The sequence below is a fragment of the Mugil cephalus genome, chromosome 3 (genome assembly GCF_022458985.1).
Source record: "Mugil cephalus isolate CIBA_MC_2020 chromosome 3, CIBA_Mcephalus_1.1, whole genome shotgun sequence".
In the NCBI taxonomy this organism is placed as follows: domain Eukaryota; kingdom Metazoa; phylum Chordata; class Actinopteri; order Mugiliformes; family Mugilidae; genus Mugil; species Mugil cephalus.
In genome coordinates, this window is record NC_061772.1 from 28,531,437 (window position 1) to 28,558,327 (window position 26,891).

The 26,891-nt window shown below is 40.1% G+C and overlaps 1 protein-coding gene across 1 annotated transcript; it reads left to right on the forward strand.

The window, feature by feature from the left end:
* Positions 1-1,837: 1,837 nt before the first annotated feature.
* Positions 1,838-26,151, forward strand: serinc4 (serine incorporator 4). The gene is made up of 11 exons (XM_047580586.1): positions 1,838-2,307; positions 8,981-9,148; positions 12,012-12,190; positions 13,433-13,512; positions 13,777-13,870; positions 16,627-16,838; positions 17,272-17,367; positions 21,431-21,557; positions 21,638-21,750; positions 23,762-23,915; positions 23,986-26,151. Exons 1-11 carry the CDS (start codon positions 2,188-2,190, stop codon positions 24,191-24,193), a joined length of 1,551 nt encoding a protein of 516 aa, XP_047436542.1. The 5' UTR covers positions 1,838-2,187; the 3' UTR covers positions 24,194-26,151.
* The last annotated feature ends 740 nt before the right edge of the window (positions 26,152-26,891 follow it).

The following is a 26,891-nucleotide window of genomic DNA, read 5'->3' on the forward strand; positions in this document are numbered from 1 at the left end:
GTGAAGAGTTACCAGGCTATAAACGACTCGGCCAGATAAAGCGGTTAAATATAACGTCGCAGATGGATACGCTCTGTTTTTTCCTGCAAAACTTCAGATGCACAACAGACTTGTTCCACTGCAGTTAATTCCAGTTCTCCAAAGAACACAAACACCTCATGTCATTCATAAAAGGATGATTTTAGTCCCAATAATGTAATTACATTAGGCATATTAACGTTGTTTTTGAGGCCATGGACCCCAAAGACATGAAGTAGGGACCCTCTACCTATTATATGTGTTTTATATTAAACTAGACCTAGTGCTGTTGTTAAATATACATTATTATTATTAAAATATGTTTGATTCGTTTTTAAGGTGTATTTAAAGAAATTTAAATTTGTGGGTGGAAATTGAAAAATAAAAATAAATATATATATATATATAAAAATGTCTAACCAACCAAAGCTTGTGCGACCCCCCTGCAGTACCTCCGCAGACCCCTAGGGGTCACAGACCCTATGTTGAAGACCCATAAACTAAAGGAAGTTCTACAGTAGGTTTTTATCAACTGATAATATCTGCTGCAGTTTGATAAGCAGGATATTATTTTTTGAGAATTGTGACCTTAGTTATTGCACACATTCAGTTTTATCATAATAATTTATTCTGTGTATTAAGTTGTGCAGTATTATTATTAAGTTTATTACATCGTTGTTTCTCATAATCAGCTCCTGCACTTTATTTCCATGTGCATCATTTCAGTGTTTATCGATGATCTCCTCATTCATAGAGTCATTTTAGTTTCTACTTGTCTTTGTTTTTGGTGGGACAGTTAGCGGGGGGTGAGGGGGGCGGTTTCCCTGTGCTTGTGTAATCGAGGTATAAAGTTGTGTTTATTATTATCCTATCGTGTTGGTGTTGATTGGACTTAAACCCTGTAACCTGCATAACACCCAGAGCCCAGAGCGTCTGGAGGCAGCATTAATGACAGTTAAATGTAGGATAATGTGCGCGATGCAGCACTGGGTCAAATCTGACTCTGTGTCTCTGTGTGTCTGAAGGTCAACCCGACCGAGAGGAGGAGGAGGAGGAGGAGGAGGAGGAGGAGGAGGAGCAGGGCTGAACCATGACAGGATTATCCTGGCGCTCCGCCCTGCACGCTAACCCAAATCTAATCTGACTCTCTCCTCATGCACTCAGCGCTTTTACACCAGAGACGCTCATCTCATTTCACTGCTGCATGTTTCTGCAAGACTCTTCTCTAGGTGCACGAATTTAACGGCCTTTACACGACTATCAACCTCCCGTACAAAAACATTCAATGAATTATTAGCAAATATGTCTGCAGCTGCATCAACTTCTTCTTTTTTACCAAAGCAGTTTTAAGTGTAAAAGGCACATTCAGGCTGTGGGAAATGACGTGCAAATTAAAACTCCAGAGCAGCAGGAAAGTTTGCATTAAATTTATTGGAACGTTTGTGAGTTCCTTTAAGATTTCAAGTCATTTTCTTTCAGAAAAGTTCAAAATCTAATCTAATCTAATAAACCTGCAGGAGTTGCACGAGAACAACGAGCCAAAAGTTGAAAATGCTAAACTTTCACATCAGGCCTCAGCATCCAGAAATCACATGGGGTGAATCTTTACTTTTCTAAATCTGGATTAAACACGAGTATTGTCCAGTCCCATTGAACTGTGCGGCCTGTGCAGCTCTTGGGGGAAGGGACGGGGAGGGACAGATGGGAGTAACACATGGTCCCTGTCGGCCTCCTCCTCCTCCTCCTCCTCCCTTCACAAACTCTCTGACTAATCTGACCGGGTAGGACGAGGCGGGGGTGGGTGGGGGGGTGGATGTGGGAAGGAGCCGGGCATTCGCCACCACATCTCCCTCTTTTCTGGCAGCACCCAACACAGCCGCTGAGCCAAAGTGCGCAGGGTATGGGCAAAAAAACAACTTGTCCCCCCCCTCCGAGGCTGGACTGAACCCGGCTCTCATGCTGACGGCTGCAGGGGAGCCCAGTCGGACCAGATTCACTCCTAATCCTGCACCAGGAGCACGTCAGGACGACCTAGCCGGACTTTGTGGTTTTACTTTTTTGCTCTGGTTTTCAAAACAGGCCCGTTAGAGGTCGGAGCCCGGCCTCTCTGAGGATGCCGTCCCTGCCTGCGCTTTGAGGAAAGAAAGAGCCGTCTCCGCTGGGAAGCCCATGGCCAAATGTAGGGTGGTGGTGGCCGATGAAAAGCAGTTCAGGGGCACGATGTCGGCCACTCAGGGGATGAACCGCAGCGGCGTCTACAACTACTTCCTCAACATGGTGGCCTATCAGGTGAGAGCTGAGGAGAAGCGATGGCAGCTGGACTCTCTGCTGTCACTTTAGTTCTGACAGGACACGATGAGAGTGTTTTAAAAATCATTCCACGTATTGTTTAGGGAAACTTAGAGATGATCTGCGTCCAGTGGTGCAAGGAGATGAACTGTGGGCTGCTTCAGTGTCGAGTGACGTGGCAACTAAAAAGTAAAAATACTCAGTGACATGTAGATTTATTAAAAGGTGGCGGTTTTTATAAGAGCTGCTCTGATTTGTTGGAGTCCAGAGGAAAACGTGATGTTGTTGTTGCACAGAAAATAATCTGTGTTATATAATTATGTATTATACGGTTGAGTAATTATTTGTGTAAAGCTCTGACAGGTCATAGTGACACATGTTCAGACTAGACAACTTTCAGAGATCCCTTAAACGGTTTAGAAGTTCATGTTTTCTACATAAAAACTAGTAGTTAAGTAAACAGAATAATACTTAGACATGACGTGTGTCTGGTGCTGAGAGAAGAAGAATTTTAGGTTAAAAATACTAAAGTGTGTCTGTAGGTGGTCAGTCCTCCTGGTCATGGTCTTTATATAAAAGATCTTCTGACTATCAGCTCATATTGAAGCATATTTTAGATGAGACGACTCTCAGAGATCAAGTCTTTAGTTTGTGTTTTGTAAAAATAACACACTAGTTGTGTAACTGTAGTGGAGTAAACAGATTAATATGTGTTTCTGCAATAAAAGAACAGTTCAGTTATGTTTAAGTTTAAGTCTAATACTTGGAGATGATATTTCAGTGAAGATAAATTAAAAAGTAAAAATACTCAGTTCCATATTGAGAGAAAACGTGTGTCTGCTGATCCTCTGTCGTCCAGGTGCTCGTCTGTATAAGAGCTGCTCTCACTTGTTGGAGTTTAGGGAAAAACATTATTTTGTTGCACAGAAAATAATCTTCGTGTTATATAAGGATATATATTTCTAATGTCGTATCAGGTCATAGTGAAGCAAGTTCAGACAAGACGACTTCCTACCAGAGATCCCTGAAATCATTTAGAAGCTCATGTTTCGTACATAAAAAAAAAATAAGTAGTTGTGTAACTGTAGTGGAGAAAACAGAATAATATGTGATTGTGTGATAAAAAATGATACATCTGAATTTTATGTTACTTCAGTGAAGTCAAATAGCAACAGGACAAATTAAAAAAATAAAAATACTCAGTTAAAAGTTTATTTCATTTATGTAGCACCTTAACAGCAACGAGCATTTGCACCAAAGTGCTTCACATTCAACGTGTCATATAAAACATGTAAAATACAAGTGTTAAATTGTGTCTGTAGATTCTTAGGTGAAGGTCTTTATATAAAAGATCTTCTGACTATCAGGTCATATTGAAGAATATTTTAGACAAAACGACTTTCAGAGCTCAAAACTTTAACACCGTTGTGTTGCTTTTCATCTAAAAAAAGAATAAGGCAGCAGGTGGAACTTTGATTTATTTTTTTTAATAGATATAATAATGGTTCTTAAAACAACTAACACTGGCACATTTAATATTAAGTTGATTAATGTGCACTGTCATTTTAAATAATATATATATGAAAAATGAAAGTAAAGTAAAGTACGGTGTGTCTTTCTGAAATGGAAGAACTGATTAATTATGTAAAAGTAAACTGATACATGAACATGAAGGCGACTTCAGTGAAGTAAAGAGGCAACGTGACAAATTAAAAAGTGAAACTTTTAAAAGCACTTTTAAAAGGAAAAGTGAGTCTGAAGATTCTCAGTCGTCCTGGTGATGGTGAACTTAACAGGTGATTTAAGGAAATGAGTTCTCTTGAGTTTCTCTGAGATGTTTCATGTCTCGTCTCAAAAGCTTTTTTCAGTTCTTGGTCTCAGGTCGTGTCAGAACTATAATTTATATTCTTCTATCCCTGGATTATTGTTGATGTGTGAGCAGCTTTTTCAGGTAATAGTGAGGAAGTTTATAGACAGGATAACTCTCTGGGATCCTTATAGATTAATTGCATGAAATAAAATACCTGTTGTGTGATTGTAGTGGTGTTAAAAGTAGAAGGTGTGTCTTTCTGAAATGAAGTGACGTTCTAGGACACATAGACAAGTGTTGACTACACAACTACTAATATATGAAGTTTGCAACATATTCCATTCATTCATTGTGTCAGAGTGGTGTTGACTCAAGTTTACGGTTAATTTTTAGGTGACTCTTCAGCTTTTTAGACTTTAGAAAGTTCTTATGGCGGCAGGACGAGAACATCTGTGAAAGGCTTGTTCTTTAAAAATGGACGGATTGAAAGGATGCAGTTTTATTTGTGCTGTAGGAGACAAAACAAATATAATAGACACATCGAACCTGACCAGGAGACGACCTTGTTGGTCCCTGTCTCTGGTCCTGTCAATCCCAGTCAAGTCAGAGACCAGAGAATTGTGGGAAATGCGGTGAACTCCCGTGTGTGTCACCATCCTGTAATTACCACCAGTGACCACAGGGGCCGTTGTTCTGCAGAAGTTCATAGATGCAGAAATGTTTTGTGTATTAATTAATGCTTGTTTTTGATCAGTTAATCAGGTTTAATTTTAAGACTGTAAAACCTTTTTTTTTTGTTTAATTTTTGCGAGTTAATTAATTTAATATTTAATGAGAGGGGAAAGATAACCAGTGATGAGAACCACAAAACACAAAATAGAAATATATGCAGATAAAGTAATGAAATGATACATTTTAATTAAGATGAAAGTTGCATTAAAAAACAAAACAACAACATAAATTTATATGAATTGAACATCCATAATTACCTCCCATATAAACTAATTTCTGTGTATTATTGCATGTGAGTTGGTCACAACATTTCTGTCTTAATATATAGTTTATAAAAATCTCTTCCTTGTGAACTTTGATCTACTTTATAAAGATATTTAAGTGCAGCTTGTGTGAGTATCTCACATAAAAAATTTAGTTTTATGAAACGATATAAACACAAACGTTCCCAAATCTGAATGAAAGGAAGCAGAAAGAAGAATAATCTGATATAATCTGACCTTTTACCCCAAGAAATTTACAAGGAACTTAAATTAAACAACAACAGCAACACAATAAGTAGCAAAATAATGATAACAATAAAATAAAATGAACTAAAATAGGAATCGGCCAACGCTGACTGTCATGTTTCCATTTTAGTTCCCAAGAACAAACTCCATCATACAAACAAAACAAAAACAACAACAAAAAGTTTTTTTCATGACGACACAATGGGCAGGACAATCAAACATATTTCATTATATTTCCTTAACAAACCGGCTTTAATTGCTCTTTTAAATGTAGATTTTCATTTGGATTCTTTGGTTTCTTTGTTCAGATTAGAACAGACATTAGATTCTATAGGTTTAGTCCTGAATACTGGACTAAATAGAAATTAATTTAAAGGTTTGAAGCTAAAGTCAACTGAAATGCGGAGACCTTTTCACGGTGCATAACAAAGATAAATTTGGATCAGTCGTGCATTAAGGATGTGTATCATGCAGGATTAGCGCTCAGATTAGCCTCTTGAATACCTGGAAGATGCAGGAGCTCTGATAAGCATCTACAAGCAAATAGCTGGAGTGCGTCCTAGATTATGTGTGTGGAACATTAACCCGACTCTCTCTGATTGGTTGGACTGTGTCGTGCATTTAACTTAACAAAATACTTCAGGTTCAGGCTGTAACAACAACAAGCTGCAGTTTGACCTGGATCTGCCGCATGACGCACTTTACTATTCAGTTGTTTTTAAATACGAGCAGTTGTTCAGTGTTGATGCCAGATTAAATCTCTCTCTCGCTCCCTGCAACAACTTAATTCAGTGACTATTAATCCTGCAACATAAACTTTAAACTAGGCCACGGACGGACGTCTCGCTGTCTGCAAGACGGCTCAGCAGAGCTAATGCTAATTTATGCTTTAAATATGAGCATCTGTGAGTGTTTTCTCACCTGAAGCTTTCACACGATGAACGTCTCTTAACGAGCAGATGCTCACCTGTGATTGGAGGAATCTGTTTTCATCCTGTTCGGACTGTGTTGTAAAGTAACGGAATGTTGCACAGCAATCAGCCACAACATTATGACCACTGACAGGAGAAACATCGACCATCTGGTGACAATTCAGTGTTCTGCTGGGAAACTTTTGGACCTGGTCTTCATTAGTGTGGATGTTACTTAGACATGTAGCACCCACCTAGACCAGACCAGACCAGACACCCCCCCACCCCATAGCAATGAGACTCCATGACGACAGGAGGCAGGCACACACCAAAACGGTTTAGGAACAACTTAAAAAAAACATGAAGAACAGCACAAGGTGTTGACCTGGCCTCCAAATTCACTAGATCTCAAAGAGATCAAGGATTTGTGGGATGATCCACAGAGGACCCTCCCCTCAAACACCCCCCCACACTAACAACATTATGTAGCCAGATGCCACAGGACACCCTCAGAAGGTCCATGTCCATTCTTTGATGACTGTTTTGGAGATTTTCAGGTGGACAGTTGCTCCTCCCCACCATTTTTTTTTTTTAATACTGAAGAAGCTTCTTGGATTAAACCGTGACCTAGTTTACTTTTCAGTATTCAGAACGTGACCTCTCTCTGTGGACATTTCATCGACTAATTCTTTCTAAACCGTTTCCAAAGTCCTGCACGGTGACCGATGTTGGCCGTGACCTCTCAGCCTTGACTTCAGGTTATTGTCTCCAGTCAAGATGGAAACTTTCAAAAACTGTTTCCCCTCATTTGGATGCAGTCAGAATGCAGACACCAACCAAAGCTAACGTATGCATAGGAGATTAGCTCTCAAAAGAAAGATAAAGATGAAAAGAAACTATCAACAAAGAGTTGCTGAATAATCTGATTCCCTGCAGCTGCAGCCACATGAGCAGTCAGTGGAGAAACTGTGGATTAAGTGAACAGCTCTCATTAAAGACACGGACGTGTTGCAGCAAACTGTCCCTTTAATCGTAGTCCACAGCAGCAGTGACTGTGCACGATTAAAGATCTATTTTCGTTCAGTCTTCCCTTCACAGAGAAGACGCTGGATTATCTCCTCTGTATTATCCATCAGATTATAATTTGCACGTGACGAGGAATAACATGTACTGGATTCATGTCTGCTGTGACGTTCGCCTGCGGACGTGCTCAGAAACCATCCTGTACCTGTACCTGAAGTCCCCGACCATGAAAGTCACCAGAGTAAAGCAGAGAGTCTTTCACCCACTCATCCTCTCGTGGCCCCGATAAAACCAGACAGACCTTCGGACTGCGAGCGTCCGACAGATGTGCACGCGAGTTTTTTCCTCCTTAGATTTAGTACGGGATCATCCACAGCCCTGATTTATCCCATTCACAACCAGCCAGATGCTGCTGGACTCATCAGTTTAATCTGAAACCAACTGCACCGCAGCCAAATGGACTTCCACATGTCCCTCTGCTCTGCTTTACTTTTAAGACATAAGACATCATTAGAATTAGAATTAGACAAGAATAAAAACAATAATAAAACTTGAAAGAATATATAAAATATACAAAAAATAACAGGACTCTAGAAAATATATAGAGTAAAATAGAAATATAAGGACATTCTGTATATAGGGAATTTAAAAAAATGCTAATATAATATAACTGGTAAGATTTTAAAATGTAGACAGTGAAGTAGTTTGTTCAAGATAATTTTCAAGCCTTTCCACATTCCACCGTGTTTCTGAAGCCAGGAAGTTTTATTTAACGTTGTTTCCTTGAAAGGTCAGAGAAAGGGCTCATTTACCAAAATATTAAGTACAGAAGATAGAAGAATTTTGTAAGATAGATAGATAGATAGATAGATAGATAGATAGATAGATAGATAGATAGATAGATAGATAGATAGATAGATAGATAGATAGATAGATAGATAGATAGATAGATAAGAAAAGGGCACCGTTCTAATGTAACAGTCCTGCTCTAAATCCTAAATCCATCACTGGTTTAATATTTGGTTGAAACAGAATCAGGGGGTAAACGAGGTGATTCAATTTGGAGGATTCAAGGATTCAAGGATATTTATTTGTCATTTGCATCAACACAGAAACATGAGATGGAAGGAAATGATGCACTTATTATTACCCATAGTAACTATAATATATATGTACTAAGTAAAACAGTATAGATGAATAAATACTATAGATAAGAATAAAGATAAATAAAATTAAAGATGAATAAAGTGGAAATATCAATAAAAATGGAAACAGAGCAGCGTGGATTTGTGCAAGTTTGTTTAAGGAAAATGTGCAAAGGTGGAGGAGTTGATAAACTGAACCGAAGTTCCCCCCAAAGGCACAAGAGAGACCTACACAATATTAGGAAGGTGGTCATAATGTTATGCCTGATCGGTGTATATCAGACAGACCACCTCTGTGTGAAGTAACAATACAGGATATAAGAAGAAATGTGCTGCTCTGGGTGAGAATATTTTCTGAATGAAGCAGAGAAGTTGGTAGTTTTGTGCCTTAAACATCATAAAAGTGGTTCTTAGCTCAACAACATCATTCAATTTTAAAGTATTAAAGGTTGGGAAAGTGAAGTAGACGTATTTTAGTGTATTTCTATGTCGATGTGTATGAGTGTGGCTCATGTTCGTGTCTTGTTGTCTTCCTCTCCTCAGATATGCTGCTGCTGTGGACCGGCCCCCTGCTCCCTCTGCTGTGCCTTCTGCCCCCCGGTCAAATCCTCCACCAGCACCCGGGTCATGTACACCCTCTTCCACATCATGAGCTGCGCCGTCTCCTGCCTCATGCTGTCCCGCACCGTCTCCGAGCTCGTCAGGGAAAACGTGAGTGGGGCCTTCGTGGGGCAGGGAACCGTATTTGGTAACTTAGGCGCAATGTTTTGAATTGCTTTAGATGGTCTGATGTGGTCTACGAGGTCCAGCTCTGCAGGGACACTGAGCACAACTGATTTATTAGGAACCATGAAGAAAAGTCTGAATGGTCTAATGCTCTAATACAGGTTTATATCTGTTTACCAATTAATTTACCAATTAAATTCATTAATCTGGATTTTTTTCCACGAAAAAAAGTCTTCTGATGTCCTACAATAACAATAAAAATGCAATAATAATTATAATAATATATTAATATTATAATTATATACTACTACTACTAATAATAATAATAATAATATATAATATCACAATAATGCAATAATATATATATTTTTTTGAATTTCCAAGTATTTCGATGCCCTTTAAAGAGTTTAAAGGAATCTTCTGAAATATGCACCGATCAGCCATAACATTATGACCTCATATTGTATAGTTCTGCCTTGTGACGCAGGTTAAATGGAGTAAGCTATTTTTTAAAAAAAGATGAGTTCTGAGTCTGGATTTGAAGCGTGTCAGAGAGTCTATGTTTTGAAAGGATAGTCTGATGGTGGAGCAGATGGTGCAATAAGAATAGAATAGAATGGACTTTATTGTCATTGTTTAACTCAGCATACAACGAAATTGGAGAGAGAACATCTCTCCTCCAGTGCAAGAACAAGAACGCAGACAAGAACACTTCTAGAATCTATAAATACATAAATACGATATATTTAGGAGGTTTCGTATAGTTGGAAAAGTTCAGACACATATGAAGGATCTTGAAGGATCTTGTGTTCAAGCCAGTGGAGCTGCTAAAGAACTGGGGTCACGTGGTTCCATGAAGGGCTGCAGGGTTTTGGACCAGGTGACGTTTATGGAGACATTTGAAAGTAGACCAAAAAACAACAACAAATAAAAGGAGTTAAAGTAGAGTTTGTACTGTCACTCGATGGCCACCGTCATTCACTTCTCCTCTCAGGGGTTTTAATGATGTGGTTGATCGGTGTAGTTTTCACATTCATCTGTCAAGGTGCTTTTAGTTTGACTGACAAACACACAGGATGGTAAAAAACAACAACAAACAAAAAACACAAAAACAACAAAAAAAAAAACAACCGAGACAATGATGCAAACAAGGATACAAAAGAAAAGAAAAACAAGCTGATGAAAGAAAAGAAATGATGAAAGGTCTCGAACCGATCTTGGATGAGCAGGTTTAAAATGAGATGAGATTACATGACATAAGAGTCCACGGTTAAAATAATAAAAAGTAATAAGAGCAGAATAAAATAAAAAAAAATGAAATGATCAAACAATAAAACTACAATAAAAAATATTAAAATGACCATAAAAGTATAAAACTAATGAAAACATCTTAGACATAAAAATGAAATAATATTAAAAAATAAAAAACAGCAGGACAGCATCATAGGTTGAACAGTTTACTCTTTAAAACAGGATTATTTAGAAAATATCCCTAAAATATAAATCCTTTTTCCATTTTTTTTCTTGGCTCTACTCTTTGGAAACAGCTTAAATCAAAGTATTTTAGATCGTTATCAGAACATGATGATGTGAAGTCTCTGTCTGGGCTCTGGCAGCACAAAAATAAACAAAAACTGATTTATTACATTCACCAATCAACCAGAACTGAGAGCATTAAAGTAGAGGTTCCTTCTATGAAGAGGAGAGTGTGCAGTGACGTCACAGCCCCAGGACCACGCCCCCTCTGAGCGGCAAAACATGGTGGAACGTTTCAGTAAATACGGAGAAACCAGGAAAAATGTGGATTATCGGATCAAATTAAGGACTCAACAATGATCAATAAGAACTAGTATGGATTTAGAAAAGTGGATTAACCTCAGTTTCAGTTAGTTTAACTTAGTTTTAGTTCATTTCAGTTAAATAATAAAATAATAAAAGATGCTAAGAGCTTTACTGAGAAGTAACGTTAGACATAAAATACTGTAGCATTAAAAATTTATTGTTGGAACTGAAATAGTTACATGCACAAACTTATCTGACAGCTCTCTAGAACGTAACTTAAGAAATAACTTAAGGTTTGACTTCGTCAGAAAATACAGCATAAATTAAAATTACCTGCATAAAGTATGTAAATAAAGAGGTTATTCAGCTGGTGCTGAACCGTTTAACAACCATTATTTTCCACTGTGTTCTTATGCAAGTTTATTTTAGTTTAGTAGTGAGTTCCCGGAGAGCGAAATGGTTTTACCCTAAATTTTGATAATGTAGTATATTAAATCTGAACCTAAAATTACTAATTCATTCATTCATTCATTCATTCATTGGTTGTAATGAGTGGTCGACTTAACATGAATTATCCAGAGTCAAGAATAATTTTCATGAGAAGACGACAAAAAAAAGGAGAAGATGAAAAAATAAGATGAAGGAGAAGAAAAAACAAGAGAAAGAAAAATAAGGTGAAGGAGAAGACGAAGAAGAGGATAAAAAGAAGATGGAAAAAGGTGAATATGAGGATGAGGATCAAGATAAAGATGACGAAGCAGAAGAGGAAAATGAAGATGAGGAAGATTTGAGATGCACTGAATCAATCATGCTGGTAAAAAAAAAAGTATTGTGTCACTTCTATATTACTCAGGAACAAAAAAAAAAAAGAGAGAAATGCATCGTCATATTTTGACCACCCCCATGTTAGTCAGTGCACTAGGCTTAATCACAGAAACACTTGTAGTTCACCACAAACTCCAAACTGATGATGCAGTTGCATTATCACCTGCCTGATGCCGTTTCAACATAAACATAAGAACTTTAGAACCTGTTCCCGTCCTGAGGTAAATGTGTGTTGTTTCAGGTGCCTTTCTTCAACATGGTGTGCGACCAGGCGCACGGCGGGGGCCACTGCGAGATGCTGGTGGGCTACTCGGCCGTCTACAGAGTCTGCTTCGGCACGTCCTGCTTCTACCTGATGATGGCGATCTTCCTCATAGACGTGAAGTCCAGCCAGGACTTCAGGGCGCTCATCCACAACGGGTCGGTCCCATTCGTCTGGACCTGGTCTCTGTGTATATTTAGAGCAGACCTGATCCCGTACACAAAGGTTTTCCGATACTTCTCTGCAGTCTGGGCGGGGAAAGTGTTTTCCCCTCAGCTCACCTGCCGCTCTATTTAAAGCTCACACTTTCCATCGCAGCACAGTCGATTAGAGCTGTGACGTGGCCGGGATTAGGATTTGACACAGTGTGGACCGCTGCTCCTCTCCACCACAAATCTACTCACCGGAGTCTTAATGGTGCAGCGGTGAACGGCTGCAGAGGTCCAAGGTCTTATAACGGTCTGGACGGGGTCAGCGAGTGACCCAGTGCCGCTGGATCCCTGGATCCCTCGTAAAGGACAAACAGAGCAGAGGTTCAGACTGAAACTCATTTAAATGTTTTGGTTTGATTAAAGATTCAAACTCAGAAAACTGCACCGACAACAAATCAGCTTCTTGCAGCAACATGTAAAATGTTTTCCAGAAATCCATTGAAATCAACTAGTTATTTCTGAACAAAAATAAAATACAGTAAAATAAAATGACTGAAGATCCAAACCCTGAGACACTGTTTATTTCATGTAAATTAGACTGTACATTTTTTCTAATTTTTACTTCTACCTCATTCTCATTTTATTTTATTTTATTTTACTCTTATGTCTATGTCTTGTTCACATATGTTCTTTTCTTGTCTCATGTCTGTTGGATAAAATGAACTCCCTACGGGGATCAATAAATCTTAAATCTTAAATTAATCTTAATTAAACTCAGCAAAAACTGAGACTTTATTAATCCACAAGGGAAATGACTTGGTCACAGAAGCTCAGTCGTGAATAAAATACACCCTTGAGAACGACAAGTAAAATGAAAAACAGGTGAAGAAAGTTAAAAAAATAAATAAATAAACAGAATAAGATAAACTGTGCGTATGTGCAAGTCTTCAATAAATAAAATAGATGTAAATATGCACCAAATGTGTAGGACGGATACATGATTAGGTGCAGTAAAATCATTGACACGAATAAGATTAACTTATCTGATCAACAAAACAATAAAATAGACTCAAAAAATTGGTTTAAATGTCTTAAATCGAGCAGAAGTGTTTGCACGTGCAGGTTTGTTCACTTAAAGAACAACTCACATGAAAACTAGAGACAAAACTAGGAAGGTAAACAAACAAAACATAGTCTAACCTATTAGCTCACACTGAACATCACGTCTGACTTTCGTTTCTCACGCAGGTTCTGGTTCCTGAAGTTCATCACTCTGCTGGCGATGTGCACCGCTGCCTTCTTCATCCCCACAGAGTCCTTCTTACACGGTGAGACAATAATATATATATATATAATATAATAATAATCATTCACCTGGAAATGAGGCGCAGTTCCTCCTGAATCCTTGTAGAGGGCAGCAGAGCTCCGCTCCTGGTCTCTCTCCTCCTGCAGCCGATTCATTATTGGCCCATAAATCTCTGCGGTTTGGTTTCACTTTGTTTGGCAGCGATAAAAGTGACGCTGATACAAGGCCGATACCTGAACATGATTTATGATCCCCAGCGTCTCTCTCTCCCTCTCTCCTCTCTCAGCCTGGCATTATGTCGGCGTGGTGGGAGGATTCGCCTTCATCCTCATCCAGCTCATCCTCATCACGGCTTTCGCTCACACGTGGAACAAGAACTGGTGAGTTCCAATAAATAAATAAATACATAAATAGTATGAATCAGTTTAACATCGTATACGCCCCAGCGCCATAAAGGAATGAGTGTCACCATTAAGCCTGAGTCATGACCTCCACCACAGCCACAGCCAACACTTAAACTGAAATAAACCGGAACATAACATCCGCTTCGGAGCTCGCCAGCGCTCTCGTGACTGAAAGGGAGCAAACGCCTGCAGAGGAACAGCTCAACATCTGGTTGTAGAACAGAACAACAGGCTTTTACTGTTTATACGTCAGCATCTCGACACTGATGCGGTGAATAATTTGCTCCACAAAGTTTTACATTCGTGTACTTATTCTTGCAATCTTCTGGGGTTTTTTTTTTCCCCTAGTGACAGTTTGGAAACTTTTAATAACAAGGAAAATGGGCGTAATGTCTGAGGAGACAGTTAAAACAACCTGTTTCTGCAGCATGTTAGAGACGTACGGCTACGAATCGAGTGTTTCTCAAAGAAGTCGTCTTTCCTTTAATGCCGCTCGAGGGTGTGAAGGCGACTCAGGATCGACCACAACCTTTAAGATCATAAAACATCAGCAAAATATTCACCGGTGTGAATCCTGTAAAACTTTCTGAGGAACGTGAATGGTTCTCCCAGACCTCATACTGTGTATATGCATTTACACGCATTATTAAACGCACCTGCTGTATACGTTTAAATATAAATATATAAAGTATTTATTTATAGAGAGAGAAGTCACCGACTGCAGCCGAGTCTCCCTCTGATTCATCTCGTCTCCAGCAGAACCATCCACTTTAAACCGTTCAGACCGACTTCAGCAGCATCTGTCCTGAACAGGCCGGCAGATGTTTAAACATGAGAAGCAGCTTTTTCAGTCAGAACCGTGTTTATGCGTCATTTGCGTTTCTCAGTTAGTGGCTTTAATACAGAGCTGTCGTCATCATCCTGCGGTTTTTCTTACCTTCCTTCTTTTTTCTCCTTTTATTCATTAAGTTACAGTTTGATGAGAGAATGGAAGTTTTATAGAAGTTTTTTTCCTCTTTGGAGAGTTATATTTATACTATATTTATACTATATACTACTGTAACGCTGCAAAAGTCCCCACAGTGGAATCATTTATCTTATCTTAAATCAATCAGTCAAAGTGCTTTACAACAAAGCCATAAAACAACACATAAAATCAATACATAAAAACACAACTGGAAAGTGCTACAGTGCTGCAGGGTGTTAAAAGATAAGAATAATAAAATACAACTAAAGACCAGGCTGCCCTAGTCGACAGCGACAGCTTTATCGTCTATAAAATGTTAGAAATGTGTTAGATTATCATTATAATTTGCCCCAGACAATAATATCGTTCATAATTGGAACCTTGCATGTAATTGGATACAACCTCCAACCAACCAGAGCCACTTTGGTGTCCGTTACCGTGGTAACCAGATGACGTGTGTGATGATGTCACTGCGGTCCATCGCTGCACAAATGATTTGTTTGGTCCAGCAGATCTTTGCCAGATTATAATCAGTTCGACTTAGTAGAAAATATTTCCCAAAACGCACAAATATTTACTTGACTGTTAAACACGAGAATTGATTCGATGGAGTAACTGGACCCAGATTTAACGTAATTGTTATCAGGTTCAGACGCCTCCATGGATGATGCGCCCGTCTCTTTCCTTCCCTCCCTGTTGATGAGTCAACGCCTGCATCATTTCTCGCCCTCGTTTCGTTTTCAGAGACGTGCTCCAGATGTTATTCACCGCGTCCAGCTGTCAGTCTCTGAACTCCGCCGCACGGCAGAGTCGTGGCTGCGTCAGCTAAGAGGATTTATTCATTCAGGACCTTTTCCAAAGCAAATGCACATAACAAGAAAATCGTCTTACAGTACAGTGTAGAGAGGTTTTCATCTACACTCGACCCTCCCACCCTCAAACCGTCTCACCCGTCTGGGTTTGCAGGTCAGAATAAGGACTCTGAAGGTTTTCTTTTCATCATCTGCTCATAGTTTTTTGAATGTGCCTCCATTACTGCACAGCTGGAATTTACTACAGAGGCTACAGCAGAAGAACTTCACGTTTTTACTGTTACACATGATTAAAGCCGCCGCTGGTTGGATTTCTGCTTGTGCCACTGACACACTTTAAATCCGACCCAGTGCTGCAGAAACACGTGCAGTTGTAGGATGCAATCATATTAAAAAAAAAGATTTTTTCATTTTTTTATGCATGGACAGAATGTTAACGTGCTAATGCAAAAACTGCACTCGCTAACAATGTGTTTTTTGCAGCGTTGTCATTGGTGAGAAAATGAGACAAATGGGATCAAAACGCTAAAAAACTTTTGGTATCGGTATCGTCGATACCAGCCTGAATTTTACTCAGTATTGAATCAGAAAGGAGGAAATCAGTGGTGTCCAACATCACTAACTAAACCATAAACCATGACTGCGCATGTTGTTGGTAACAGTGCAGGATTCACGTGTAGCTGAAACCCTACACTGTAAAAAAAACTGTAATATAACAGAATTTTACTGTATATTTACAGTTTTTAAAATTAAATGTTAAAAGCAACATAAAAATAAACCAAATCTTATGAAAATTACAACTATAAACTGTTTTTTAATTATGGGAAATTACCATATTTTTATGAGAAAGTAATTTCTGTTATTTCACAGTATTTTTTTGGCGCCAGAAGATAAACGTTTTTTTAGATTTTTTTTTTTTTTACAGTGTACCTCTCTCTCTCTCTCTCTCTCAGGTTGACGGGGGCGGCGGAAAACAAGCGCTGGTACCTGGCGGTGACGTGCGCCACCCTCTTCTTCTACACCATCGCCACCATGGCCTTCACCTTCATGTACAAGTACTACACGCACCCCATCGCCTGCCACTTCAACAAGGCGCTGCTGTGGATCAACCTGGGGCTGTGCGGCCTCATGTCCTTCATAGCCGTCACGCCGTGCGTGAAGCAGAGTGAGTCGCTCTGTCATCGATTCTCGGGCCGCGAAATAACACTTAGTCACGTACGGCGGAGCCGACATCCACCTGTTAAGAGCCGCTGATTATAATAGTTAGATGTGAGCTGACATTACCTGGAGTCACCGGGTTTGTCTGCACACGTCGGGGGTTTTATGACTGAAACATGCAGCTGTTTACAGAGGTTTACTGTTGCTGCAATAATCCAAAATGCAAAACAATTTCTTCTGCAACTCCACCTTGTTTATCTCATCCTAGACGTTTGCAGATTAAGACTCTACATTAGCTTTGCCAGGTGAAAGTCTTGTATCTGCAGAAAACTGTATGTGCACTTGCAGATGTTGCATTAAGGTAGCGGTTGTGTGTTTGTGTTTGTGTGTTTGTGTATTGTGCATTCTGACCGTGTCTTGTCCCTCTCTCGTCTCTGCAGAGCAGCCTCGGTCCGGCCTCCTTCAGGCCTCCATCATCAGCTGTTACGTCATGTACCTCACGTTCTCCGCGCTGTCCAGCCGACCGCCAGAGAAAGGTACTGATCGTCCCGAAGCTTCACAGAGACACGGGACAGCGCGGGGACACAAAACAATACGTTCAGAAACTGTGACATTAATTAACTTGTCATGGGACATGAACTTTAACTGTCATTGCACAAAACAAATTTAGTTTGGTTTTCTCTCTCTTCTTTAAAGGGAATAATATATTAAACATATACTATATATAAATATAAAATAGATAATAAAAGCTCTTTCATCTACAATATAAATAAGAGGAAAAGGGAAGAAGAAGGAGAAAGAAATAAGAATATTAAAAATACAAAGAGGAAGAAAAAACGAGAGAAGAAGAAGAAGAGGAAATAAAAGAATCAGAACAAAGCGTCTCCTTAAGTTTCTCTTTCTCTTCTCACCAGTAATCAGAATATTTAAGTTGTGTCCCTTTTTTTTCTAAACCATAATTGTGTGCGTATCAGATACCAGCTCTGTTATTGTTAAACTTAAGACCTTAAACTGAAGCACCCACTCACGCAATCCTCCTTTAATTTACCTTTATTTTCCTTCCCTCCTAATGACTCACCTGTTGGCTCCAGGTGAAACAAAGCGCCTCCACACGGCTCAGAGGCCCCCACGTCTTATCCAGGGTTTACATCTAAATCACACATGCAAATATAGATGCACTCACACACATAGAGTCACAGATAATCTGGGATGAGATGTGCTCTGACATGCTGCCCGCTGGGCCGGTGGCCTGTGGTGGTGGTGAGGCCAGACTGAAGGATATTTGTTTCACATTCCTCCCGGATGCATTGACAGCTTAATGGCGCAGCCTCCCGGTGTCGGTGGACGAACGAGGCGTCGCACGGCGCGTTGTGATGCTCGCGTTTCCTCGTGCACACACACACCACACACCGAGCTGTCAGCCGCTTTGATTCAGGCGGATCAGATAACGTCAGAGTCGCTCGAAGGGGGAAAAACTGAGGCTGGATTCGCTGCACTCGCCAGTTCATTAGGAACAGAGAGGCTGTGTTTTTATTCTGGAGGATGAGGTTTGCAGAACTAGTGAATTGTACCTGTTCCTATTATTTTTAGTCAGTGGACTAAATAATAGAAACTTTCAATTTAATCCAGTATCTTTCTGACGCTTTTTCATTAGAGCTACAGTTTAGTGCAGGACTCATTATTATTATTATTATTATTATTAGAATTCATTGGTGTACCTAATGTTTTGGCATATGCGTGTATATTTTCTATATTGCCTATTTCTACAGACGTCTCGAGTTTTTATGTCTAAAACTTTAACATTAATTGACTCTTAATGGAAGAAGAAGATGAAGGGGAATGTGTTCTTAATGTACACTCAGTTGCCACTTTATTAGGTACACCTGCGCAATTGCTTGTTAGCACAAATAACTAATCAGCCAATCACATGGCTGCAATTCAGTGCATTTATTCATGTAGAGGTGATCAAGACGACTAGTTGAAGTTTAAACTGAGCATCAGAACGAGGAAGAACGAGGATTTAAGTGACTCTGAACCTGGTATGAAACAGAAACAGAAACTGGTCTGATCTACTGGGATTTTCACACACAACCACCGACTTTTTTAATGGAAACATTTTTAATTTCACTGTTGGATCAGTTAATTTACATCTATGTGGAAATGTTTTCACCTTCTTGGTTCGGATGTTTATGCTTTTGTAAAACTTCGTAGTACACAGACCCCAGGAAGAGCTAGTGAGCATCCGGATAAAGAAGAAAAACAACAGCAAATTATTATTATTATTATTATTATTTTGCATTGAGCTTCTCCTGCTAATTTAAACGCTATAATGAACAAGCTCACGATAAACCAGACAGACTGTTTAAAGTGTAGTTCTCCTTTAGTTCCATCTCTCATCTTAAAAGTTCATCATCTTGAAGGTTCAGTTCTGCTCCTCTTCCAGCCTTTCTTTGCATTTTGAACAGCGCTGACATAATCTACAGTAAATGTGTGTGTGTGTGTGTGTGTGTGTGTGTGTGTGTGTGTGTCTGTGTGTGTGAGTGTGTGTGTGTGTGTGTGTGAGTCCTGCAGCAGAGCAGGACACTGTTGCGACTTGTTGAGAAAATATGTGCCCTGAATGTGTTACAAAAACACCTTTTCACCACCGGCCGAGAGCCGCACACGAAGACGCTCAGTCAGTCATTCAGTCAGTGACGCAGCTTCACACAGTCTGAGTCTCTGCGCCGCTTCAAAATGTTTAATTCCCTCCTCGGTTTCTCTCAGCTCCTTTTAATTCACGGCTCCTCCACCTGACGGGGGAACGTGTCCAGAGGGGGAGAGCAGTGCGATCCGTCCTCATCACTGTCTTCTCAGGTCTTTGTTTGTCTGCTCTGTCCCCGGAAGGTTGATTCTGCTCTATGAGCTCACCCCGACAAACACACACACACACACACACACTGACAAACACACACACACACACACACACACACACACTGACTAATCTTCGTGTTTGTGAGAGGACAAATTAGTCTGGAGAGTGATAGAAAAGGAAAAGACACAGCTCAAAGAGCACGGCGTGTTCTCCCTCTCCTGACAGCTCTTGACCTGTAATTGCACGTTTTAGTTGTAGATGTTTGACTTTTAAAGAGACGTTTGTGGTTTTTAGGTTTGAGATTAGTCCGAGGGTTCAGCTTAGTGTCCCAGTCAGACATTTATCCTTTCAAAGACAGTATAAGTACAGATGTGTGTGTGTTAAGGTGCGAGTCCTGTTATTAGCCGGTGTTTTCTCTGAGTTCCTTTCCAACCACAACACAAAAACAAGAGGCCGGACCTGAAAACTGTGTGTGTGTGCGAGTGTTTTGCGAGTGTTTCGCGAGGCAGCGCTCGGCACATGCATGTGCATGTGCGAGAGCATGCGGCGCATATTTGTGAGAACTCGGTGTTCCCCCCCGAGAGTGTCCAGAGGGCGAGTGTTTGAGGAGAGAAGGAGCTGCAGCCGAGGCCCCTTTTTTACAAGAAAGGAAGGAATTTCCCCGGAAATGAAACGAAAAAAGGAGGAAAGAAGTGAACAAAGTGACACTTGACCTGTAACTTGTTACTGACCAAAAAATCAAATCACAGTGAGTTCAGTGAGTAAACGTCGGCTCCAGAGAAACGTTGTGTTTCCGTTGTGTTTCCGTGTTACGGAGAAAATGACCTTCAGGCTGCGGCTCCAACAGGAGAAAAGAGATGAATTCTGGGAAAAATGGGATTTTTATGCGTCACACAATGACTCTAATATCTTTTTCATTTTGTTTTATTTCTTTATTTCCGATAATCTCATTTGGTTTGTGCATGTTCGAAAATAATAGTAATAAAAATAAATAATAATAATAATAATAAATGAAAATGTTGCAGGAATGATGTTGAGGAAAAACAACTTTTTATTTATTTATTTATTCATTATTTATTTGCTGAAGCAAACTGCAAAAACAGCTTTAAAACAAAATATTCTCATATTTAATCAAATCATCTTTTATTAAGAAAAGAAAAAAAAGCTGCCGACGGGTTCAGTTCTTGTCTCAACACAACAACATATAAGACGTATTTCTCTGACTCAAGGGTTTGTTTTTTTGCAGTGAGTGGAGCTAATTTGCGGATTAAAAAGTGTCACAGGTTCAGACTTTAAATAGCAAAAATTCAATTTGTGCCAGAAGCTGTTGCCTGCGCCGACAAGTTCAGACAAAGAAGCTCATTTAACGTGAACATTTTCAATATAATTCAATATAATTACAGTGAATCAGAAGCACATGAAGGGAGGTTTCTGCTCAGAAATGAAACTCAATATAAATGTTTTCCAACAGTTTTGCAAGTGAGAGACTCATTTTATATGTTTCTTAGTATCTGTAGTTTGTTCCTGAGTTAATAAAAGTTTATTTTCAGCCAATAATCAATTTCATAATTATCCAACCTGAACAGCTCTCGAGCAAATATTGTGACTAACCCATCACTTTATTTTATTTTATTTTTTTCTGTTCTGCTTCTGTTTCCCGTCTTGGTTTATATTCTTCGATATAAACCAGTGTCGGACAGTTTCCCGTAGTAAAACGTCTCTTCTTGTCTTGTTGTTTTGTGTGTCAGTTGTGTACCAGGGCATGAACATGACCGTGTGCTACCCCAGCGTGGGACAGGACGGCATCCAGAACGAAGGCAACGCCGTCGCCATAATCGGAGCTGCCATCATGTACTGCTGCGTCCTGTTTGCTTGGTGAGTCAACGCTAAATACTGTTTTTACCGGAGGGATTCTGTGCAGATCAGATGTTTTAAAGATCTAATTTCTCTCCCAGTAACGAAGCGTCGTACCTGGCTGAGGTGTTCGGGCCGTTTTGGATGATCAAAGTTTACCGCTACGAGTTCCAGAAAGCCACCTGCTGCTTCTGCTGCCCGGAGGAAGAAGAAGGTACTGCACCACGCGCCATAAATATATATATATATATATATATATGTATACAAAATAACTAATCAACCAAAGAGTGCAACACCCCTGCAGTACCTCTGCCGTCCCCCTAGGGGTCGCGGACCCCCTGTTGAAAACCTGTGGTTCACACAAACAAAGTTTCCCAGCAGAACGCTGACCTGACACAAGATGGTTTAAATGTTATTTACGTCTCCTGTCAGTGGTCATAATGTTATGGCTTATTGGTGTATTTGCACAGCACACACACATCTAAAACATTCATTAGGCTTCTATCTGTTGCAAACTGTGGAAAAAAAAAGAAAATGTTCTGCAGAGAATTCTCCTAAAACCCGAATCACGTTGGCGCATCTTAAAACTCGTAACCAGAAAACGCTGCGTCGTAAAAAGACATAACTCAGAACACGGAGAAGGAACCGATCTGGAATAATAGCTGGAGATGACGTGAGCACATTTGGACGTTGTGACTGTGTAATTTTCCTCTTAAGCAGGATTTGCGGTTTTTACCTTTGACATTACGAAACGTCCCGACGGGAGCCGACGCTGGACCTGACGCAGCCTGTTTGTGTCTGAAATCCTCCGTGTGGTTGCATCATGTTTGGCTCAGTGGATCAGAGGCGACACAGTCTGTCTGTTTACTACTGCAGCGTCTGCTGCACCTGTCGGATGGAGCGCGTCCAGACGCTCAGACTCACACTGACGTACACATCCACTTCATTTCCTCTAGAGCCTCTGAGTGATGTGTTCCTGCTCTGGTTCTCTAGAGAACGTGGTTCAGTGTCGTCCAGACCAAGAACACGAGCAGCTCGAGTTTAGTCGTTAAAACTAACGACGTTTCAGCCGCAGTTTAAGCATCAAACCTGATGGAACCGACATCATCACCCTTAAAAATAAAGGTTCAAGTTGGAACCAAATTCGGTTCTTCCCATTGATGCCAAAGGGGAACCTTTAAGAGTTCTGCAAGGAGCCTTTTGCCTATTGGTTCTTTAGAGAATCATCATTATCCAGTTCTTTAAAGAACTAAAAGTGGTTCTTTGTATTGATGCCATAGGGGAACCTTTAACTGCAAGGAACCTTTTGCCAATTGGTTCTTTAGAGAATCATTGTTATCATTATTCAGTTCTTTAGGAACCCTTTAAAGTTCTGCAAGGAACCTTTTGCCTAATAGTTCTTTAAAGAACCATTGTTATCCAGTTCTTTGAAGAACCAAAAGTGGTTCTTCGCATTGATGCCATAGGAGAACCTTTTAAAGTTCTGCAAGGAGCATTTTGCCTACTGGTTCCTTAAAAAACCATTATTATCCAGTTCTTTAAGGGAACCTTTTAAAGTTCTGCAAGGAACCTTTTGCCTACTGGTTCCTTAGAGAACCATCATTATCCAGTTCTTTAAGGGAACCTTTTAAAGTTCTGCAAGGAACCTTTTGCCAGTCGATCCTTTAAAAAAAAACATCATTATCTGGTTCTTTAAAGAACTAAAAATGGTTCTTCGCATTGATGCCATAAGAGAACCTTTTAAAGTTCTGCAAGGAACCTCTTCTTTAAAGAACCATCATTATCCGGTTCTTTAGAGAACTAAAAGTGGTTCTTCGTATTTATGCCATAAGAGAACCTTTTAACGTTCTGCCAGGAACCTTTTGCCTCTTGGTTCTTCAAAGAACTATTTGTCATCCTGTTTTTCATAGAACCTTATTTAGTTCTTAATGGAACCTTAATTAAAGAACCATGTATGGTTCCACATACAACCTTTGATCGAGGGGTACTCTGAAGAACCTGTTGCTAAAAACAAAATTAAAAACATATAAATGTTAAAAACTTTACTTTCCTCAAACTCATCTACTCACACAAACCCACAAATACAACAAAAACAAAAAATTAATTCATCTTTTCACAACAGAAAACATTTGATGAGCATCCTCAGCCTCTGCTCCACAGCCTCAGAACATCTGATCCACACGTTCTCTGACATAAAAGAGTGTGATGTTGTTTCCACGTTGCAGTCGAGGAGGAGTTCGAGGTCGACGACGACAACAAAGGCTGCCAGAAGGTGATTCACAACGAGACGCAGCGCGTCGCCTACAGCTACTTCTTCTTCCACTTCGTCTTCTTCTTGGCGTCGCTCTACGTCATGATGACCCTCACCAACTGGTTCAGGTCGGTTCCGTCTCCAGACGTTTTGCTTCTTGCGTTCCTTCTGTGTAACCGTGGCTTGTCCCCCCTCCAGCTACGAGTCAGCGGTGCTGGAAACCACCTTCACCCACGGCAGCTGGTCTACGTTCTGGGTGAAGATGTCGTCGTGCTGGGCCTGCGTCCTCCTCTACCTCTGGCTGCTGCTGGGGCCTCTGTGCAGCTGTCAGTCCGAATCCAGGCCGCGGCGCTCGCGCATCAAACGCCGCTCGGCGTCTTCGCGCCACGTCACCGTCAGCGTCTGAGGCGCATGTGGGGGGGCGGGGGCGGGGCCAGGGCGGGGGGGTTTAATGGGACGTGCCGCGATGTGGACAAGGGGTCGGGGGACTCGGAGCCTCCCCTCCGCAGGGGGAGGCTGTCAGGGATGGATGCCGCTGGGGTCGGAGGTCAGAGACTCACGCAGCTTTGAGAAAAGAACCCGACGTCAAAGGCCCCGACGCCCGTGAAATTAAACCGCTAACAAAAGACTGTGGTTTTTGGAAACACACTTACTTACAGTACGAATTGCCAAAGGGATCAGAAGGAGTGAGCTCTCACTCGGTAAGAAGCTGGAAAGACGGATACGTTTCTAAAGTTTGACCGTTTGATTTTAGTAGTATTTTGTTTTTTTTTTATTTAGACTTTTTAATGTTCTAGATTTTTGCTGTAATGTTGCTGCAGAGGAACACGCCCCCAAAAACATTAAAAAAAAAAAAACTTCCTTTAAATGCAGAATCTGCCCTGAATCAGAGTCTGGTCAAGTCTCTGACCGCAGACAAACAGTCCAAGGTTGTTGAGCATGAGCAAATCTTTCTTTTAACAGGCGCAGACACAGATACCGACACGTTCGTCTGGTTTCGATCATGAATGATAATGTTTACGGTGGCTTCTCTGCCACAAACATGACTGAAGATGTTCTTTCTGGTTCCGTTTGAATCCCACAGACAAGTTTAGCATTTTTTTTTTAAACATGCACAGTCTGTCTTTTTTAAAAACTTAAATATTCTAGATTCAAATGTGCATTTTAATAATCAGCTACTAGTTCATGCAAACCTTGAAAAATTCCGTAGCCGTTTGTCCAGTGAGTCCTGTAAATATCTCCTTAAATTTCTTTTTGTGCACATTTAGTCCAACGTTATTCATCACGGAGCTTTAGCCTGGATAGCTTAGCTGTGGATGCAACCTTCTCCTCCATGTTTCCAGTCTTTATGCTAAGCTAAAGCTAATATACTCACAGTTATAGCCCTGCACACGTGTAAAAAAAATAATGATCTGCTGCAAAATGTGTCCAAAAATAATAAAGAAACCAGAAAACGCATAAAGAGAAACTGCAAATTCATTCATGAAGTCCCAGCTTCCGACTCTTTTTTATTTTCCAAAGCCAAAGAAAGATTTGTTCATGTGTTTAAAATAAAACCGGAAAGTGTTTGAGATCATCTCTGCATTGTGGGATTCATCCCTAAATGGAAAAGGTTTACTAGAGCGAGAGGCAGCTAAACAGAGACGCAGCATCGACGCGTTAAACGCCGCGTTGCTAAAAAAATGCACGCTAGCATTGTGTCGCTTTACAGTGCATCATTCACTTCTATGCTGATCGCTAACGTCCAGATAGAATGAATATTTGTTTACATTTTGTTTTGCATTTGTTACTCAATTAAAAAAAAAAAAAAAATGAAACCAAGAGTGCTTAAAAAAAAAAAAAAAAAAAAGTACTAAACCAGTTTGAGACGGGATAGAAGCTTCCTGCCTCCGAGTCGACTGTCTGTGATGACGTTCATACAGTTAATGAGCAGTAGTCCGGCTACACAGAGCACAGCCACACCGATCAGCCACAACATTACGACCAGCACAGAGAACAGGAGAAGTGAATGACGTCGAGTTCTGCTGGGAAACGTTTGGACCTGGCAACGTTTTTTGGACACGTTGTACAAACCTAGACCAGACCAGGCCTCTAAATTCACTAGATCCCAAACTGATCAAGTATCTGTGGGAGGATCCAAAGAGGCCCCTCCCCTCCAAAGGCCCCTCCCCCTAACAACACCCCCTATAGGCCCCCGTCTGTTCTCACCTACACAATATTAGGAAGGTGGTCATAATGTTATGCCTGATCGGTGTGTATTACCTGCAGTTTAATGTAGTTTTTTCCGTTGTAGTAGATGTGAAGTTTCCTTCCTTGTTCTCTCATTCTTTATCTTTTTTTGTAAATACATTGTTTTCTTATAAATGTTTGTGTCGTCTCGTCTGGTTTGTTCATCACAATAATTCACTTAGTGGCTCGTTATTATTATTATTATTCACACGCTGTGACATGAAAAACCTTTTTAGCTGTGAGGTTTCAGAGAGGATGTGATATTTCATAACACAAAGTTTAACTGAACATTTAACAAGCAAAACAATTACAGTCAAATTACACTTAATATATTTGCAGCTAATTTGTGCCACACAATAAAATACTGTATATTTAGAAACAAGACCTGATTCAACGCACACTAAAAAAAAACAATAATGAGCACAATGACATTCATTACACAAGCGACACACATGAGTAAAGTATTATGATTTAAGCTTATTATTTCTTTCTTATACATAAATACATTGTTGTTAGATACTGCACAGGTTAGAGATAAAAGAAAAATCCACCTTTCTGATCCAAATCCTTTCATTCAGTATCGACAGATACTTTTACACATTTCCCACGATGCATTTCAGGAACCCAATGAGAGGAAATGTGCACAATGTGCAGGTCCGGACTCGAGATGTGAAGTTATTATTTGGATAATGTCGTGCAGATGTAGTTTTCTATCCTCAGTTGTTGTGTTTACGTGGACAGAAAAAAGAGACGGAGGTTTAACCTTTAATGACCCTGTTAACTCTCGATGTTTCTCTCTGGTTGTTGGAATAAATCCGTTCTCTCTGAGCACGTTCGCTCCACGCGGAGAAAAAACATCAGGAGTTTCAGAAACA

Excerpts from the sequence above, each read along its gene's own strand:
- serinc4 (XM_047580586.1), top strand. The coding sequence starts at position 2,188 with ATGGCCAAATGTAGGGTGGTGGTGGCCGATGAAAAGCAGTTCAGGGGC. Across the intron at positions 13,513-13,776 it reads CACAGAGTCCTTCTTACACG|CCTGGCATTATGTCGGCGTG; the intron begins GTGAGACAATAA and ends CTCCTCTCTCAG. Across the intron at positions 23,916-23,985 it reads ACCCTCACCAACTGGTTCAG|CTACGAGTCAGCGGTGCTGG; the intron begins GTCGGTTCCGTC and ends TCCCCCCTCCAG.